This window comes from Heptranchias perlo, chromosome 26 (genome assembly GCF_035084215.1).
Source record: "Heptranchias perlo isolate sHepPer1 chromosome 26, sHepPer1.hap1, whole genome shotgun sequence".
NCBI classification, from domain to species: domain Eukaryota; kingdom Metazoa; phylum Chordata; class Chondrichthyes; order Hexanchiformes; family Hexanchidae; genus Heptranchias; species Heptranchias perlo.
This window is the reverse complement of record NC_090350.1, coordinates 24050547-24069732: the sequence shown is the minus strand read 5'-3', so window position 1 is coordinate 24069732 and position 19186 is coordinate 24050547. Positions and strand designations below refer to the sequence as shown.

The 19186-nt window shown below is 39.3% G+C and overlaps 1 protein-coding gene across 2 annotated transcripts in view; it reads left to right on the top strand.

Moving 5' to 3' along the window:
- LOC137342574 (claspin) overlaps positions 1 to 18631 on the top strand; it is a 43418-nt gene extending 24787 nt beyond the window's left edge. Inside the window, exons 13-26 of one of the 2 annotated variants that reach the window (XM_068006544.1) lie at positions 69 to 139; positions 1044 to 1261; positions 1722 to 1873; positions 2285 to 2514; positions 4791 to 4908; positions 5094 to 5163; positions 9677 to 9762; positions 10270 to 10431; positions 11284 to 11405; positions 13181 to 13308; positions 14424 to 14514; positions 14874 to 14956; positions 16284 to 16445; positions 18383 to 18631. In XM_068006544.1, coding sequence (XP_067862645.1) covers positions 69 to 139; positions 1044 to 1261; positions 1722 to 1873; positions 2285 to 2514; positions 4791 to 4908; positions 5094 to 5163; positions 9677 to 9762; positions 10270 to 10431; positions 11284 to 11405; positions 13181 to 13308; positions 14424 to 14514; positions 14874 to 14956; positions 16284 to 16445; positions 18383 to 18499 — 1810 coding nt within the window. In that variant the 3' untranslated portion in view covers positions 18500 to 18631. Of the gene's footprint in view, positions 1 to 68; positions 140 to 1043; positions 1262 to 1721; positions 1874 to 2284; positions 2515 to 4787; positions 4909 to 5093; positions 5164 to 9676; positions 9763 to 10269; positions 10432 to 11283; positions 11406 to 13180; positions 13309 to 14423; positions 14515 to 14873; positions 14957 to 16283; positions 16446 to 18382 lie in introns of both variants that reach the window. The other variant, XM_068006543.1, reaches the window with a different exon arrangement.
- The last annotated feature ends 555 nt before the right edge of the window (positions 18632 to 19186 follow it).

Below are 19186 nucleotides of genomic sequence, written 5' to 3'. Positions count from 1 at the left end.
ATTAGTGAAGTACATGCTTAACAATAATTTATTTATTTATACTGATGCAGAATTGTAATTTGTTTCAGTGAACAGACATCTGACAACAAATTGAGGCTACAACTTCAACAGACCCCACCCAAAAGAGACATCAAACTTGGTAAAGAATTTTAGTTTCTGTCCCATGACTTGTAGAAGAGTTACTGCTAAAAGCTTCATGGAGAAATTAGCAGGGCACTGTTAATTTAAAGAAGGTATTTTCAACAGAACCTTTTTCCATTCTTGTGTCACTTGCCCACCCCTCCCCAATCTCCCTATCCTCCATTTATTCAATGTAAAAGCAATTTTTTAACTTTACAGCACAGAAGGAAGGCCTTTGGCCCTTTGTGTCTGCTGGTAGAATCCAATTTGATATGGGTTCTTGAACTTTTTTTTTAAAAAAAAAATTAAAAATATGGTGACTCTTATGCAGGCTGTGACTTATGCTGGATTGCAGTTCTACAGATTGCAGCGATCACTGGTACCTTGCCTAACTGGTGGTAGTTCATCTGTGAGCATGAACAGTCAGTATTGATAGCTCATCAACTGTGGGAGGATCTAACCCCCTCTGCAGAATACATTTTCAGCCAGAGTTGCTGAATTGTAATCTGGAGCAGGAACCTGGGATTTTTATTTTGTTTATGGGTTTTCCTTTCTAGCACAAAGCCTGAGGCAATTCCAATAGCTTAACCGCGAAATTGGTTTATTTTACCTTTATGCTACAACCCAGACCATCTGTGCCTGGTGATTCTGCAAATCTTTAACTTCATTACTAACTGCTATTTTCTTCATAAATTTTCGTATTTCTAAATAAGAACTACCTATGGTAAATGCGTTTTAGTGGAAACTTTCCTTTTTATATGTAGTTTTAAAAAAAAAACTTGCATAAGAGACCCTGAACAGTGACTGATTAGTGAATAAGGCAGATCATTCTCAGTGTTTTCAGAAGTGACAGGAGGACAGTCTTGAGCAAGTATTGATAGCCATTGATGTATATTTTTTTAAACATTTAATTTATGTTTCAGATGAAGATGACTCCACCTCCCAGGCCTCCACAACAAAGGAGAATAGCCACAACAGTAGCTTTGAGCTAATTGGGTCAATGATTCCTTCATACCAACCAACTAACAAACAGCCAGGCAGGTTTGGAGTTGCTATGCTGGGAGGATTCAGATCACCATCACCTAACCTCTTTAATCCAAACAGTCTGTTTAAAACAAGCTTCATCAGTTCAGCATCGAAGGTAAGCTTAAGTTCAAATTGATCAAGATTCAGTTTTTAGAGCAAACTATTGATGTCTTGGATTGGAGGACTGACTTTGGTATAAATATTAGTAGCTCCAATACTGGCAATTCCAAAGATGAACAAATTATAGAATACACTTTTGCTTTTAATTGTTGGGCCATTGATCTAATCCTACCTGATGCAAAGTAATGTAGTTTGCTGTTGGAGATTGGAGAAACCAACTTGAAACCCTGATGAAAATTTTGTGACTTTAAAAGTATGTGGGAATGATATTGTATGTCTTGCAGTACATCAAACTGAATTTTGCCAGCTAGGCACAAAACATTGACATGAGTACCTCACCACCACAGCCTTTTCCACTCTGACCTTCCAGATGGAGGAGTAAATACTGCATACAGGAAAAACACTGTATAAACTGCCAAAAATAAAATGTCACTATGTATCGTTGATGCCAACAGAGTTCTGGAAAGTTATCTGAGCCCTCGATGCCAGTAGAAGATTCACAAGATTTATACAATGCATCTCCAGAACCAAAGATCTCTACTGGTGAATCCCAGTTCAGGTTCTCTCTTGAAGATGAAACACAAAGTCAGTTACTAGATGCAGATGGGTGAGTTGCTATATTCATTAAAAAGGCCAGGGTAAGGGGAATAACAATTTTGACTTAAAGTTACTATGTTTTAATTTTTGCCCTGAACCTACAATTATTTTTAACATTGTGTATCTTTCACATTTGCAAGAATTGTAGCTTTCCAGATGAAATAGTTGCTGAAACAGCAATGTTGAAGTTCTTTAGCATTTTTCTGTTGCATACCACTTCAAGTTGCTTTCCTCAAAAATAAATGTTGAAACAGTACAAAGCATTTCCTGCTATGTATTAAACCATTGTGAATATATATTTTTTTCCCATTTCACCTTGCTATATATGCTTGGAGGATTGATGTATTTTAAATCTTCAAAATAGTTATTAAATTGAGATCTAGCATGACTTCTAAATAAACTTAATTTTTTTTAATTGTAGGTTTTTGAATGTGGGCCATCGCAGTAACAAGTGGCAGCCATCAAAACGTCAACTGATCTTGGATAGTATGGATGAAAATGCAATGGATGCAAATATGGGGGAGTTGTTGGGTTTTTGTTCAGGAGAATTCAAATCTCAAAATCTTAATGTGCTAAAGGAAAAGAACAAAGAAAAAGAGCAAAATATTGATGAGTTGCTTGGACTTTGCTCTGGAAAGTTTGTATCTCCAGGTACTTGTTTTTTTCTGAAACTTTAAGAGGACAATTAAAGTTTATATTCTGCAGATGTAAATGAGCAATGGCAGGCCTTCAAGGGGAGATAGTTCAGATACAAATCAAGCATCCTCCCAGAAGGAGGAAAGACAGGGCATCCAAAGCTAGAGTTCCCTGGATGACAAAGGAAATGGAGGTTAAAATAAAACAGAAAAAGGAGGTTTATGACATGTCAGAAAACCATGCAGAATACAGAGTGCAGTGGGGAATTGAAAAAGGATAAAAGAGCGGCAAAGAGAGAATGAGATGATTAGCAGGCAACATAAAAGGGAACCCAAAAATATTTTAGAAACATATAAAAAGTAAAATGATAGCTAAAGGAATGGTGGGGCTGAATAGGGACAAAGAAGGCAGCAGAGGGCATTACTGAGGTACTGAATGAGTACTTTGCATCATTTTTCACAAAAGAAGAGGATGAAGTTAATGTCTGAGTAGAGGAGGAGGGAGTAGTGATATTGGATAGGATAAAAATAGATAGATAGGAGGAGGTAAATACATTGGCATCACTCAAAGTTAACAAGTCACCCAGTCCTAATGGGATGCATCCTAGGTTGTTGAGGGAAGCAAGGGTGGAGATAGCAGAAGCTCTGACCACAATCTTTCAATCCTCCTTGGACATGGAATTGGTGCCAGAGGACTGGAGGATTGCAAATGTTACACCCAAATTCAAAAAAGGGGGAGGGGGTAAACCTGGTAACTACAGGCTAGTCAGTCTAACCTCAGTGGTGGGAAACCATTGTCGGGGACAAAATTGAGAAGCATGGGTTAATAAGGGACAATCAGCACGGATTTGTTAAAGGCAATTTGTGTCTGACTAACCTAATTGAGTTCTTTGAAGTATCAGAGTTGATGAAGATAGTGTGTATATATGGGCTTTCAAATGACATTTGATGAAGTAATGCATAGCAGACTTATTCAGAACATGGGATTAAAGGGACAGTGGTAACTTTGGTACGACATTGGCTAAGCGATAGGAGACAGAAAGTAGTGGTGAACGGATGTTTTTCTGACTGGAGAGAAGTATGCAGTGGGGTCCCCCAGGGATGGTAATAGGACAATTGCTTTTCTTGATACATATAAATAACCTGGACTTTGGGTATAGGGGGTACAATTTCAAAATTTGCGAATGGTACAAAACTTGGACAATGTAGCAAATAGTGAGCAGGATAGTAGCAGACTTTGGGAGGATGTAGACAGGCTGGTGAAATGGACAGACTCATGGCATATGCAACTTAATGTGGATAAGTGTGAAGTGATGCACTTTGGGAGGAACAACGTGGAAAGGCAGCATAATCTAAATAGTACTATTTTGAAGGGGGTGCAAGAGCAAAGGGACCTGGTGGTGCATATTCACAAATTGTTAAAGGTGGCAGGGCAAGTTGATAAGGCACTTAAGAAAGCATATGGGATCCTTGGGTTTGTAAATAGGGGCATTGAATACAAAAACAAGGAAGCCGTGCTAAACCTTTACAAATCACTGGTTAGGCCTCAGCTGGAGTATTGTGTACAATTCTGGGTACCACACTTTAGGAAGAATGTCATGGCCTTGGAGACGATACAGAGGAGGTTTACCAGGATGCTACCAGGGATGAAGGACTTCAAATATGTAGAGAGATTGTAGAAGCTGGGATTGTTCTCCTTTACAGCCGAGAAGGTTAAGGGGCGACCTAATAGAGGTATTCAAAATAATATGGGGTTTTGATAAAGCAGATAGGGAGCAACTGTTCCTACTGGCAATTGGGTTGGTAACCAGAGATCATAGATTTAAAATGATTGGCAGAAGAACTAGAGGGGAAATGAGAATTTTTTTCACAGGGTTGTTAAGATTTGGATGCACTACCTGAGGGTGGTGGAAGCAGATTCCATAGGCACTCTTTCAAAAGGTAATTGGACATGTACTTGAAGAGGACTAATTTGCAGGGTTATGGGGAAAAAGCTGGGGTGTGGGACTGAATTGGACAGCTTTCAAAGAGCCGGCACAGGCCTCCTGTGCTGTATGATTGAGTTTTGGAAGGGACATTCTGCAGATGTTTTTTGGGAGGGACAAGAGAATGGTGCTTGGATTTGATGCATGATGTTCCTGCGTTTATCCTTGTTTCACAACATAGGCTGTAGGCAAATATGAATTTGAAACAAGGAATTTTCTAGTAACCATAATGTCACCAAGATTGATTCACAACTTTATGGGTCATCTTTTATCTGTAACGAGAAGTTTCTTTCTTTCACCACAGCAGAATCCTCATCATCCACCTCTTCAGCTGCTGTAAAGCAACAAAAAACAATGACCACAGCATCAGATGATCTTATGACTGAGGTGCTTGCGCTTTGCTCAGGCTCTTTTCCAACAGACAGGTAATAGATAACTTTTTCAATTCTGCAAAGCAAACTCTTGATCCAAGCTTAGTGTTGTCTAGATCAGGAGTTCTTTATAATATGGAGAGCAATATTACATGGTATATATTACACACTTTGAAATTTTGCTCTTAGGTGAAATGTGCTTTTCTTTATTTTTTGTAACACTTTCAATCTTTACTTAGGGAAGATGATGAGGAAAATGAAGATGACCAATTTCAACTGCTAACGGATGATGAAGTTTTTGAAAGTGAGGTGAGAGAATATAGATTTAAAATTTGGGGAAGTGATTTAGTTCCAATTTCAAATGTTAAGGCCACTCACTAGTTCAGCACTGGATTCTGACAGCAGCATTACAAATTCAAATACAACCTTCAACTAAGGTATTAAACTCATTTGGTCTGCTAAGGATATGCGGTTTTCAGCTGAACCACATCATTCATGGAAAGGTGGAATGAATGCAGTCACACTCTCTCGCACTGTTTCCGTTGATTTAAGGAACTAACCTTATCAAAAGACATTTGATAAAGTACCACATAATAGACTTGTTAGCAAAATTAAAGCCCATGGGGTTAAAGGGACAGTGGCAGTGTGGATACAAAATTGGCTATGGTACAGAAAGCAGAGTGTACTGGTGACCGGTTGTTTTTCCAGACTGGAGGGAAGTATACAGTGGTGTTCCCCAGGGATCAGTATTAGAACCACTGCTCTTTTTGATACATATTAATGATCTGGACTTGGAAATGGAGGGTATAATTTCCAAGTTTGCAGATGACACAAAACTCGGAAATGTAGTAAACAATGTGGAGGATAGTAACATACTTCAGGAGGACATAGACTGGTGAAATGGGCAGATACATGGCAGATGAAATTTAATGTAGAGAAGTGTGAAGTGATACATTTTTCGTAGGAGGAATGAGGAGAGGAAATATAAACTAAATGGTGCAATTTTAAAGGGGGTACAGGAACAGAGACCTGGGGGTGCACATACACAAATCTTTGAAGGTGGTAGGACCAATTGAGAACACTCAAAAAAGCATATGGGATCCTGGACTTGATTGATAGAGGCATACAGTACAAAAGCAAGGGAGTTATGATAAATCTTTATAAAATGCTGGTTAGGCCTTAGCTGGTGTATTGTTCAATTCTGGGCGGCACACTTTAGGAAGGATGTCAAGACCTTAGAGAGGGTGCAGAAGAGATTTACAAGAATGATGCCAGGGAGGAGGGACTTCAGTTATGTGGAGAAGCTGGGATTCTCAGAGCAGAGAAGATTATGGGGAGATTTGATAGAAGTGTTCAGTCTTGACCGGTTTTGATAGAGTAAGTAAGGAGAAACTGTTTCCAGTGGCGGAAGGGTCAGTAACCAGAGGACACAGATTTAAGGCCATCGGCAGAAGAGCCAGAGGTGACTTGAGGAAACTTTATTTATGCAGCGAGTTGTAATGATCTGGAATGTACTGCCTGAAAGGGTGGTGGAAGCAGATTCAATAGTAACTTTCATAAGGGAATTAGATAATACTTGAAGGGAAAAAAATGACAGGGTTATGAGGAAAGAGCAGGGGAATGGGACTGATTTGGATAGCTCTTTCAAAGCGCCAGCACAAGCACGATGGGCTGGATGGCTTACTGCGCTGTACCTACTATGATAGTGGTCCTTTTCTAAGGAGATGTGCAGTATGGAGTGAAGAAAATTATATGTATGATTTGGACTACCTTGTTTATATGGAAAAATTCCCCCCCCCCCCCCCCCCCAAACAAAAAGAAAGCAGATCCATTTCCTATAGATCATTTTGGGCTAATTATGCAAATATTTACCATTTAGTGCAATTTGTTTTGTCTGCCTAGTACCTTCCCTTGTGCAATAAACTGAGGTGGCAAATCAGAAATCAGTTTCAATAAGGGGGTTAAGAAGCTGGAAATTGGGCCCTTGATCCATACTGTTACATGAACGTGACTGATTAAGTTGTACACTAAATGATGAAAGACCATATTTGAAGAGACAGAAAAGGATCTCATTGTAAAAGAAATTCTGAAAGATTGGGATAAATGTCAATTTGTCTTGGAAGATATGGGATGAGATAATTGGCTCAGTATCACCCTCTAAATTAAAATATCTGCAATTATCATGCAGCTGCAAAGAACTACATTTCCAGAAGATCCCATACCTCTGTCATAATTTGATTTTAAGTAATATTTCTAAAGAAGCAGTACTAAATTCCAACTTTGCTTATGTTATGTAATTTCAAGGGGATTTGACAAGTTACCCAGATTGTATTATGCTTTGAGAGCTGGTTTAAAAACATGTAACTTAACTAGAGTGTAGCTTGCTTTGTGCTATACTTACTTGAGCCAGGATATAGCACTGATTCTAATTTTTAAACTTGCATGGCAAGATTTTGGAGCTCATCCTTTATATTTAAATATCCTGAATGAGACGACAAATTGCATTTATATAGCACCTTTTTAATGTAGAAGAATGTCCCAAAGCATTTCACAGAGGCACAACGGCGGGGGGGGGGGGAAATGGATTTTGAGCCAAAGAAGCTATTAGGAGGTTAACAGAGAAGGGAGGTAAAGGCGTTTTTAAGGAGAGAATTTCGGAGTTTGAGGCCTAAGCAGCTGAAGGCACAGCTGCCATTGATGGGGTGAAGAGGGTGGGGATGCGTAAAGAGACCAGAATCGGAGGAATGGAGAGTTCGAGGGAGGAGGTTGTAGCGCAGAGGAAGCTAAGAGATACGGAATGATGAGATTATTGAGCGATTTTGAAAAAGAGGATGAGTATTTTAAATTTGAAGCATTGGGGGACCAGAAACCAATGTAGGTTGGCAAGGAAAAGGGTGTTGGTGAGCGGAACTTGGTGCACAATAAGATATGGGCAGCTGAGTTTTGGATGAACTTAACTTTCGAGGGTGGAGAATAGGGGAGGCTGGCCAGGAGAGCATTCGGTTAATAGCGTATTGAGGTCACAAAGGAATTGATGGGTTTTCAGCAACAAATGTTGAGCAGTGCAATGTTGCAGAGATGGAAGTTGATGGTTTTTGTGATGGAAACTCTGGTTACAGTCGGAGTATGCTTTGCCTTGCTAGCTTTTCCCCCACCTTCAAAATGCTCTTGAAAATCTATCTCTGACCTTAGTTTTGGTCAACTCGCCGAATTGTTCTCCCAATCCCTGCTCAATGTTTAAATGTCCCAATGTTCACCTGTGGACTTTGTGGTGGTGTCAATAGCAATAGTCCTCAAGGGAGCTATCCATTTATCCTGTTGTTTTGTTCATGTGCCCATGGCAACCTGCATTCACACAATGAATTGAGTTAAGCCAGAGAAATTGGCAGTTAACCTTGTGATTTTGTGCTTTGCATTGCAGAAAGCCTGCATGTTGACATTGTACTTTCTCTTTTAATTAATGTATCTAAGAATTGTGCCTAGTGGCCCTGATTCTACATGCTTTCCAGTGAATCTAGCAACAGCTTTTGCACCATAGTATGTATCTCTGTTGCTCTTGGGAACTGTGTCTATCGTAGAAGTGTATCTCACCATGTTGAGAACTATAATGGCAGCACTGTACATGCCTTTATGAAAGGAACTACAGGTATAGAATCTTGCTGCACCAATTGCTTTGACCAATACTGCTAGGGATGTAGCAATGAGAGATGGTGATACCAGGTGTTGAATATTTGGCAGATCTTGTTGGTGGTTTCATCTCACTAGAGATGCCATCACACATACCGATGCTCAGAAATTTTCCTGTGACAAATTAAGTGTAGAAAAATGTTACCAAATATGAAGATAGTATGTATGCATGCATGTATTATAATGTGCAAGATCCTGAGTAATAAATTGCTAAATGAAAAAACGTTAGAGCTTGCCTGTATCGATGTGCTATCAAAGCCCACACTCCAATACTTTACAATTTAAGTACTTTTTGTGTTAAGTGATCTTATGCTTCCCAGTGAAAGTTTGAAAGTTTATATAGAGGTGTATACTGGTCGAGCAGAAGAGTGATACTAAAGTTCTCTAGGATAGGTATGTTTCCCATCATTACACTAACATACAGTTGTACAAGCCAGTGTAGCTACAGACTTGGATTCATCATAGTTTCCTGTTGATAAGGCAACAGTGTTGAAATACTCCATTCCTCAGAAATAGAACTTGGACTTCTAATGCCTTTCATGGTGCATTTTCACAAAGTGGGTGAGTTGGACACTGAGCAAGAATTGGGAGGTGATGACTGAAGGCATGGTCAAAGATCTGTTTTGAGGTTTTTGAAGCTAGAGTGATGTAGCAGGCAGGATTTTGCCAAATGGCTGGCATACTCTGTTGCAGTAGTCTATTTGGAATTTAAGCATTGAGAACATCCACAGCCGGATTTTAAATTCAGCTAATAATGTCATGAGTAAAAATTTTTATATGAAATCCATTTGGGCAATCTCAACCCAGTTCCTCGTGGTTACTGGACTGTAGCACCAAACCACCCCTACAAATTGGTTGCCTTGCTCAGATGCTGGAAGGGTGGCTGATGAAGTGAACAAAATAATTCACACTGGTACAATAAGGGGTGCTCTTTCAAGATTCAAGTTAATAAATGTTGCCAAAGGAACTTGCATTTGTATAGCATCTTATGTTCTCATGACATGCCAAAGCACTTCACGTCTAATGAATTTATGTAGGGAACATGAATATGATGTAGTTGAAGTCTTTGTGTATGTTTTTGTTTTCTAAATTGATAAATGAGGAAAAGGTAAAGCTGTCAATTTTTTGTATTCAGGATGAGAAAAGTAATGATGGAGAAGAAGATAGTGAAAAAGATGAAGAGGAGCAGATGGCCCAGGAAGTGCTGATGAAACGCAAACTGTGAGTATGACACAGATGATTTTATTTCCCCTCCTTCCCTCCAAGCCATAGCTGCACCCTTTTGATAGTTTTTAATGTGTATTTCCAAAATATGCCTCCTTTGATCATTATTTGATGACATTGAAAAAGTCTCAAGTTTTGAATACAGTTGAATCTTGTAAACTGTGATCTGTTGAATTCTCTCCTCCCCCTGCCAGTCTTTCCCTCTGTTCATTATTCCATCGACTGGAAAATTAATTTGTTGACATCGGAAAATGACAATATCGGATATGGTTGTGATGCCCCATGTTCAAATGGTCTGCAGGTACTCAAGTTCCAGGTTCCCACCTGAAAAGTGGCCATTTGGCTGAGATACGAGGGCTGCTGCCACCCAAAGAGCCATACCCTAGCATTCAGGAGAGATAGAGGAGGCAATGTAGTGAATTTGTCTTCATGAAAATTATACAGTGTTGGCTATTTCAGTTCTCTCAGCCCAAGCGTATATCTAATTTTGAAATTATTTTGTAGGAAACTAGGAGATTTTGTAGAGGAAGAAGCTGAACTCTCGGGCAGCGAAGCGGCAAGTGATGATGAATATGATGCAGAGTCTGATGACTATGAAGAGGAGGTAATTGATGAGGATCTGCCATCTGATGAGGAACTACAGGAACAAGTGAACAAAATTCACATGTGAGTACTTGCCTAACAAGTAGTACCGTTTTCTATCTGGAATATCGGAGAAAGGTTAAGGATGAAGTAAGGAATTTGATTGTTTCATTGGATCACATTTTAGAACCTTGCTGTCTGTTTGCCATTGTGCACTGCCTTCTAGTTGTAGAAAAGCAAGTTTAATCAGGATTAACAAAAAAGCCTTTTAGGAGTACAAAGTCTATTTACCTAATCAGTGTTGGAATGTAAAGAACAAGACAAGTAAAATTAAAATGTAACGTTTTCTGCTTATTAGCAGAATGGCAATATTTTGCCCAAATATATGTCTCTCTATGCACTAAAGATTCTCCAGGATTTTTAATTTCCTGGTCAGCAAATATGGATCATCTTATTGAAATATAAAGAAGCTTAATTAGACAATAGCTAAGTTAAAATTCAAAATGGCAGGTTTTGTTTACATCTAGAGTAATTTCATTGTCTAACTATTTCTGGGAGCTCTGAATGATTTAAAATTACACAGCAAATCCAGTTAAAGAGCTTATTGTTTAGTCCTCAATGAGCTGAATTGATACTTTACAAGACTGCCTGAAATTGAACACCATAATCTGAGGGAAAATTGACCTTACTTTGGATTTATTCTCTAAGATCATCAGACCAAGCCTTATGTCATGTGATTAATTTCCATGTTCCAGTATCAGGTGAGTCGAAAAGGTAAGAGGTTGACTCCCTAAAGAAGAAAGATACCAGGGTTTATTGGTTCCCAACACTTCGGATGCTAGAACATGGTTGACGAGGGTGTATGTTCTATTGATTGATTCCTCATTTGTTACCCTAAAAGTACTGTTTCCTTTCCTCTTCACCCGCCCCTTGCAGGAAGGTATTGCTGGATGATGATAAACGACAGTTGCGTCTTTATCAGGAACATTACCTGGCTGACGGGGACCTGCACAGTGACGGACCAGGACGTGCACGAAAATTCCGTTGGAAAAATATTGGTATGTTTTTGAAGTTTTTTAAATGCCAAAACATCAAGATGAGATCATCCTAGTGTATTTTTTAAATTTAGATTTGGGATTTTGGATTTTTTTTTTAAAATAGGGCATCCATTAGCTGTCAGAATTTCTAAAATGTTAGATTCAGTTTTTACTTTTAAGTTCAAAGCATGAGATCCTCTGAGAAAGAGTAACAGTGAATCATTATGGCTCCTTGCAATACAACTTCCATTGTTGTGAAAAGTGTTACTTAAATTTATATGTGAATAACTTGGTTGAATTCTAGGAAGTATTTTTAAGCACTACCCAATAACTTTGAGCAATATTTGTTGAATTACTTTGATGCAATTTCCTTTTGCATATGACAAACCTGATTAGTTGGTTGACTTTGGCATCAGATGGTTGTGAGCTTTGGGTTGAAGAACCTGTAGCATTAATCTGCTGATCATACTGGAGTTTTTTTCGCTGACTTGGGCAAAGAACAAAGGCACCATATGGACTGTATGCTTGTTCTATACTCCTTTCCCATAGACTATTTACAAGGTGTGGTATTTACATCTTCCAGTGGCCTATGGTCTGAACCACAGTATCGTAGGTGAAGGAGGCTTTAGTGAAAGGCAGGCAGCTGAGGATCGAAGCAAAGGGAGATTAATTGAGAATTCCTTCACTTCTGCTAGCCAGTAATAAATCAATCTAATGTGTTGGTATTTTAGGCTTCTTAAACTAAAATTTTGACAAGTTTAAAATGCAGCAGTTTCACAGTACTGTTTTAGAAGATCCCCACAGTGTTTCTCTGTTAATTTACATTTCCTTGAAACTGGCACTGTGGATTTTGTTTTTCAATTTTCCTGGAATGGTGCAGGCCTTCTTCCAGTCAAACATTAATACAAACACCCTTTTAATATAAAACCATCCTGCTGATCTGGGGAGAGGAAAAGACCCTCTCCCCAGAGCACCAATTATGATTAGCCCCTGATTCACATCCACTTTCAGGCTTCTATTGCTCATATGGGTGGGGGTGGGGGGAGTGGAGAAATAATTTGTCAACCTGAAGATTGATCTGTTTAAAATCATAAACCCCATATGATAGTTCATTTTTAAGATTATCCCTGCCATCCATTAAAAACTGAGTGCAGGCTGGGAAAACAGCCAAACAATATCAGGATGGGTGCATCAACCAGAATTTGTTGAATAGTGACTTGGTATGTAGTGGTGTTGAAACGTAATGGAAGGTGATGGTCAGTGGATCTTGCAGTGTGCTAGTGGAAGACCAACATGACCTAACCTGATTTGGCAAAGCAAATTCCAAATTTGAAAGTAGCTGAATACAAACACCCACACCTATGCTGTAGCATGGCCATCTGATTTAAAGGACTGTTTTTAATGGAGCAGTATAGATCACAGATGGAATTTTTTCAAGGCCCTGCACCACCAGCAGGACGACACCTGCAGCAGGTGACTTATTGGCAAACTAGGTGCACTGCCTGTGTTTTTCCATCCATTGACAATAAATGGATAATCTATAGGAGGTGCACACATGATTTTCTGAAACGAACCATGCAAGGCCTCTCAACAGCATGCGTCTTGGACAATTACACCTCCTGTCTTTTCATTCCTCTCTTCACTACCAGAAGATATCCCACACCCTTCCTGGCCAACAAGTCTGGTATAGCTCCACGAGTGTGTGGCTGGCTGCAAGTTGCTTCGGCAGAAAAACCCTCATTAATTCTGAAATCTGTTTTATTTTCAGCGTATTATAAATGTGTGTTTTGTTTCAGATGACTCTTCGCAGGCTGACTTGTTTCATGGAGATTCTGAGGAAGAATCAAATGAAGAGGAAGTAGATGAGGCAGAAGTAAAATGGCGAAAGGATCGGTTTGAACGAGAGCAGTGGCTTCGTGAGCAGGTGCTTTTTGTATGCCACCTGGTTTTGGTTCATCAGTTAGATGCACTTAATGTTACTGTAAAATGTCTACTATTAATCCTTTTGCAACCCTGAAGCAATCACATTTGACAGGGTTTACATGACCATTGCCATATTATTTAAATTTTGGGATCAAACTGATTCTGCCCTCCTGGCTCAAGGGTGCTGTGTGGGGCCAAGTAGATATTCATAGGACAATGTTGTGGAAGGGCTTTGATCCGGATATTAACTCCGTTTCAAACTGGCTGAAGTTCCAAACTCCGCTTGACTAACCAAATCTCATTACAGAAATCACCATCTGTTTTAAACAGAATCTAATTTTGCAGTTTTATAAACTGGAGTATACAAGTTAAGTTATGAAAGTTCTGGAGTGCCTGAGAAGGATATTTTTCCAGAAGTGATATACTCACTTACTCAGTCAACATGTCAAAAAAAGCATTCCTTCCTTATTTGAACAAACTGTTACCATTTGCAATATCAGACACCTCTGGGCTTCTTACTGTGTTCCACAAGTGGTCATTTCTATCCAGTGCAGCTGCCTCATAAGTCAGAACCTTCTGCAGCTATCTGCCCCAAGCATACAATCAGTGAGGTAAGTGCTGCTCACGATGCATCCCTAGTAAATTAAATACAACTGTCACCAGGAACAAAAAGTCCCTGCAAAGATGCAAAAAGACAGCCCTTCTGACTCTTGATGAGGAAATCAGCTATCTCATTTTCCCAGATATCAGGATACCAACATGTGTCTTTGGGAGGAGGTGGGAGGTAAGGAGTGAAACAAGGAGAGATGTGAAAATCTACACCATCCCAAGGGGTGTAATTTTAGTTCAAATGTAATTGGTGGCTTCTTTTGCCCTCTGCTTCGAGGAAAGGAGTGGGAGAGAATTTCGTCACATGGAGGAGAGGAAAGGCAACCCCTGAAGTATATTTCAATAACAGCATCTATTGCAAAAAGTATTTCAGCACACAAATAATTCTTATATACTAATAGGAAAATGTGATTTTTTTTTTAAAAAAACTTTCCCGTTACATTTTAAGGTCAATTCTTTTGTTGAATTTGATCAGATGGAATGTAATCTTTCTTTCTTTTGCTCCAGTCACAGGGTGCAGGTAGTGAGGAAGAGGTTGGTGAAGATAGCAAATTCATGAAACTGGCAAAGAAAATTACTGTCAAAGCTTTGCAGAAAGGTCTGTACAACTGTTGAAATCAATATTCTCCACAGCATCCTATAACTCAGCCAAAAGCATTTTCTGATTTTTAAAAAGAATGGGTGAAAACTAAGTGCCATATCTCAAATAGAACAAACTTCAGTCCTGTTCTTCTTCAATATATTTTAGTTGTAATAACAACCATTAAATCAGATTTTATCAAAAATACATGTGTGGAAACCTACTGGAGACTTGTCTATTTGAACAAGACTGAGATTGTGCTATATAATGTAGAATTAATATTCAGTCACAATGTTCAGCTACTTGGGATTACCATGTGTATAGCACAAATCATTAAAGGTGGCTCAACCTAATGCTTGCCATATCTGGGTTTGCAGGTAGTTCTATGGAAGTAGTTCCAGAAAAGAAGCAGCAGGAACAGATGGGATTCAAGCCCCAGAAATCCTCCCCTGTCGTTTGGGTATGTGATCATTATTGAATTGGATGCTTGCATATGGGTTTCAATAAGTGCTCGAAATCTCAAATATTCCAAAAATGAGAGGTGAGGAAAGGGATACATTTGTGTGTGTTTACTTTGAAATAACACTTCATAACCAACACATAAAAGAAGGAAAGGCCTTTCAAAAGATTTTTTTTTCCTGAGGCAAAATAAAACCCTTCATTTTTATCTTTTCAGTTTTTTTGAATACCTATTTAGAGTCTGCCCCCTTGAACTGCTAATATGTCGTAAGTTATGGGAGTAGCTTGTTGCTGTATTTGATTTCAATGAAAGTTGATGTTTTTGATTAGTCTTGGGAACTAATCTGGAAAAGCCCCCACCCACCAGTAACTTTTCCCCACTTGGGTGTCTGTGAATGCCTGTACATGTAACTCCTTTTGTATATTGTCAGATTTGACATATTCAGGAATCATTTTGGTTAAGCTGAGCAGATAGTGCCTGTTTTTGGTTTAACTTTTTTTGCTACAGTGTATTTGTGTGGTTGTACCATACGGTATACCAGTGTGCATCCACTATGGCTTCTGTAAGTTCATCTTGGATGTGTGCCGGCATTTTGGTTGAATGGTGGGATGCGCAGTGGGAACTAGACATACTTTCCCTGGGTTGGGGGAGCGGGGTGAAGGAAGAGGAGAGAATTTGGAGGTGGTGTTGCATGGGTTGTTCAACTCCTACTGACAGCTGCGGAGCTGCAAGGCAGAATTTGATAACGGGGTTTTGCTTTGCTGCCCCTTGTCTCAGCTGGTCAAAGGTTTATGTACCTATTGGGGTAGTTTTTCTAAATAAAGTGGGGTTTTTCCCTAAGTGAAGTCTTTTCTTCAGATGAATTTGTTCCAGAAAGGTAGTGAGGCAGTAATATGCTAAAATTAGTGGGTGTAGTGAAATCTTAAGACCGCCTACCAGTCCCATTGATGAAATTAATTTAAACCTGCATGGTGCCTGTTGGATTTTTACACCAACTGAATTTTAAACAATTTCTCACAGAAATTAAAATTGAGTCAACAGTAGGAAATGTGCTCAAACGTACTTCTCTACCTGTTTTGTAATGGGTCAAAGGGAGCTCTTTTCGAGATGGCTGATATCAGCCTTTTAAAAACATCTCAAACAATGACTATCAGATCTTAAGAATATACTGCTATTTAGAGCTGATATAATTTTAAGTAGAAATATTCATACTTTTATTTCTCCTGATACAGTGGCTTCATACTTTCAGATAATCAAAAGTCTGCTTAGGGGAGAGAAGATGCAACTGACTGTTCATGGTTTTTTTTTCTTTTTATATACACAATAGATGAAAAATGGATCCCTGCTAAACCGACCTCAGGAAGTGCTGCAGAAACTGGCAGCCATATCAGATGTGAATCTAAATGCTCCTCGTAATTCCCGTAACTTTGTCTTTCATACACTATCTCCAGAAAAGAATGATGAGAAAAGGACAAAATCAAAACCACAGGTAAGAACTGAGTATGGCAGGTGTGCAGCGCATGTACTCCACATCACACTTTCAATTTCTGATGTCACGTGGTCCACTTCTGCATTGACCATCAATATGGTGTCAACTATGTATGAGAAATTGTGGTGAGGTGTGCTGCAGCCTGCTTATCCATTGCTTTTAAAGCTGCTACAGGGAAGAGTAAAAAGCTTAAGCTTTTATTACTTGTTGCAGTCAATTGCTTCACCATCAAACAATCCTTATGCCCTCTTGAGGCTTTACATACTAAGGAGAAAACTTTCTAAACCTGTCTTTCTGAAGACTACATAGCCAGGGTGGAAGCGGGGATCAGAAATACTGCTTGTCCCCTTGCAATTTTTTCTGTTGAGCACTGAAAGGTATTGCTAAATAGTTCATCAGACAAGTAGGTGTACAGAATGGGGCTCAGAGTTAATTTATTTAGTATTTTTTAGTATTTGTCAACAAATAAATAGTGTCTGTCTGAGCACAGGGATGATAGATGAACATGATTTGGTGCGAGTTACAATATGGGCAGCATAGTTTTGGGTGAGCTTAAGCATATGGAGGGTGGAATATGGTAGGCTGGCCAGGAGAGCATTGTGAATCTGGAGGTAACAAAAGCATAGACAAGGATTTCAGCAGCAGATGGGCTGCGGCAGGGGCAGAGATGGGCGATTATTATGGAGGTAGAAGTAGGCAGTCTTGGTGATAGGTGAGGATATACGGGCGGAAGCTCAGCTCAAGGTCAAATAGGACACCAAAGTTGCGAACAGTCTGGTTCAGCCTGAGACTGGCCAGACAGGAGGATGGAATCGGTGGCTAGTGAACGGAGTTTGTGGCAGGGGCCCGAAGACAATTACTTCGGTCTTCCCAATGTTTAATTGGAGGAAATTTCGGCTCATCTAGTACTGGATGTCAGACAAGCATTCTGGCAACACAGAGGCAGTGGAGGGGTTGAGAGGTGATGAGGTAGAGCTGGTTGTCTTCATCGTATATGTGGAACCTGACATGTTTTTGGATGATGTCGCCAAGGGGCAGGAAGCAGATGAGAAATAGGAGGGGGCCAAGGATAGGTCCATTGGGAACCAAGTGCTACTGGATAATTTCCTTTGTCTTAGATCTGTTCCATAACAAAGTGGAATATTTTTAGGAGCTATGGAGAAGCAAAGGGATTTAGGTGTCCACGTACAGAAATCACTAAAAGCTAGTGCACTGGTACAAAACGAAATTAAAAAGGCTAATGGAATGCTGGCCTTTACCTCAAGTGCGTTGAAATTCAAACGTGAAATGATGCTTCAGTTGTACAGAGCCTTGATTAGACCCCATCCAGAGTACTGCATTCAGTTTTAGGCACTGAACCTCAGGAGAGATATATTAGTCTCGGAGGTGGTACAGCGCAGAGTCACCAGAATGATACCACGGGTTAAATTATGAGGCTAGCTTGCATAAACGTAGCTTGTGTTCCCTTGAGTTTCGAAGGTGTTGGATGATCTTATCGAGGTGTTATATTCCTATAAATAGTTTTGATAGGGTAGATGCATATAAACTATTTCCTCTGGTGGGGAAATCCAGAATAAGAGGGCATAATCATAAAATTAGAGCTTAGGCCAAATAGGAGTGAAGTCAGGAAGCATTTTTTCACAAGAAGGGTCGTGGAAATCTGGAACTGTCCCAAAAGGCAGCAGATGCTGGGGCAGTTGAAATTTTCAAGACCGAGATCAGTCGGTCTTTGTTGACTGATGGTATCAAGTGACATGGACCAAAGGTGAGTAAATGGAGTTGAGGTATAGATCAGCCGTGATCTAACTGGTGGGACAGGCATGAGAGACTGAATGAATGGTCTAATCAGGCCACTCTGGTTTTTGCTGGAGCTGCTGGTAATGTTGATGTGAAAGTAAATTGTCAACAGAACTAAAGAATCCGCTTTCTTTTTGCAGACAAAAAGAAAGGCAGCTGCTGTTCCGATCACTCCATTGGCAAAGCGCCCACGTACTGAGAAGACACCAACAAATAGCACCCATACTAGAAGTATATTCCGATATCTAGAGAAATGATTATTGTAATTATACTGTAGTTTCAATTTGTATTCAGCTTGTGATTGTAAATTAGCTGTGTTGTAAATGTATATGATATAAATGCTCTTGTTAGATTGTTTTATCTAAGAAATAAATTACTCATTTTTATAATTCTCTGGAGATTTTTTAATTTTTGCCTAATTAATAATATGCTTGCACATTGGCTGCTGTTCGGATAAAAGAAAAACTTCAACAGCTGCTTGTTATCCAGATAGCTATTTATAGTGCTGTCCTAGAATCTGATTACATCAAATTATCATCCAAATATAAACTTGAAATTTAATTTTTTTTAAAAGAAAAAGAGGAACCTGGAAATGAATATCTACAGAAGGCTTATTGTACAGGTTGCTATTAATGCTGCTCTAAAGACCTAATAGAGTCAGAATAGAATTTGAAGCGATGGTTACACCTCAATCTATTGCAATCTTTTTAAACAAGGAACTAAATTCGGGATAAGGCATATCCAAAGAATAAACAGATTTTAGGAGTTACACATTAGACACTTATTTTAATTTTAAAAAAAACACAATGTATGGGAGTAATGGCAAATTATTGAGCCAGATTGAAAAGTAGCTACATAGAATCTGCAGCACAGAAGCAGGCCATTCGGCCCAACTGGTCTGTGCTGGTGTTTTTACTTCATTAACTTCCTCCCATCTAATTGCC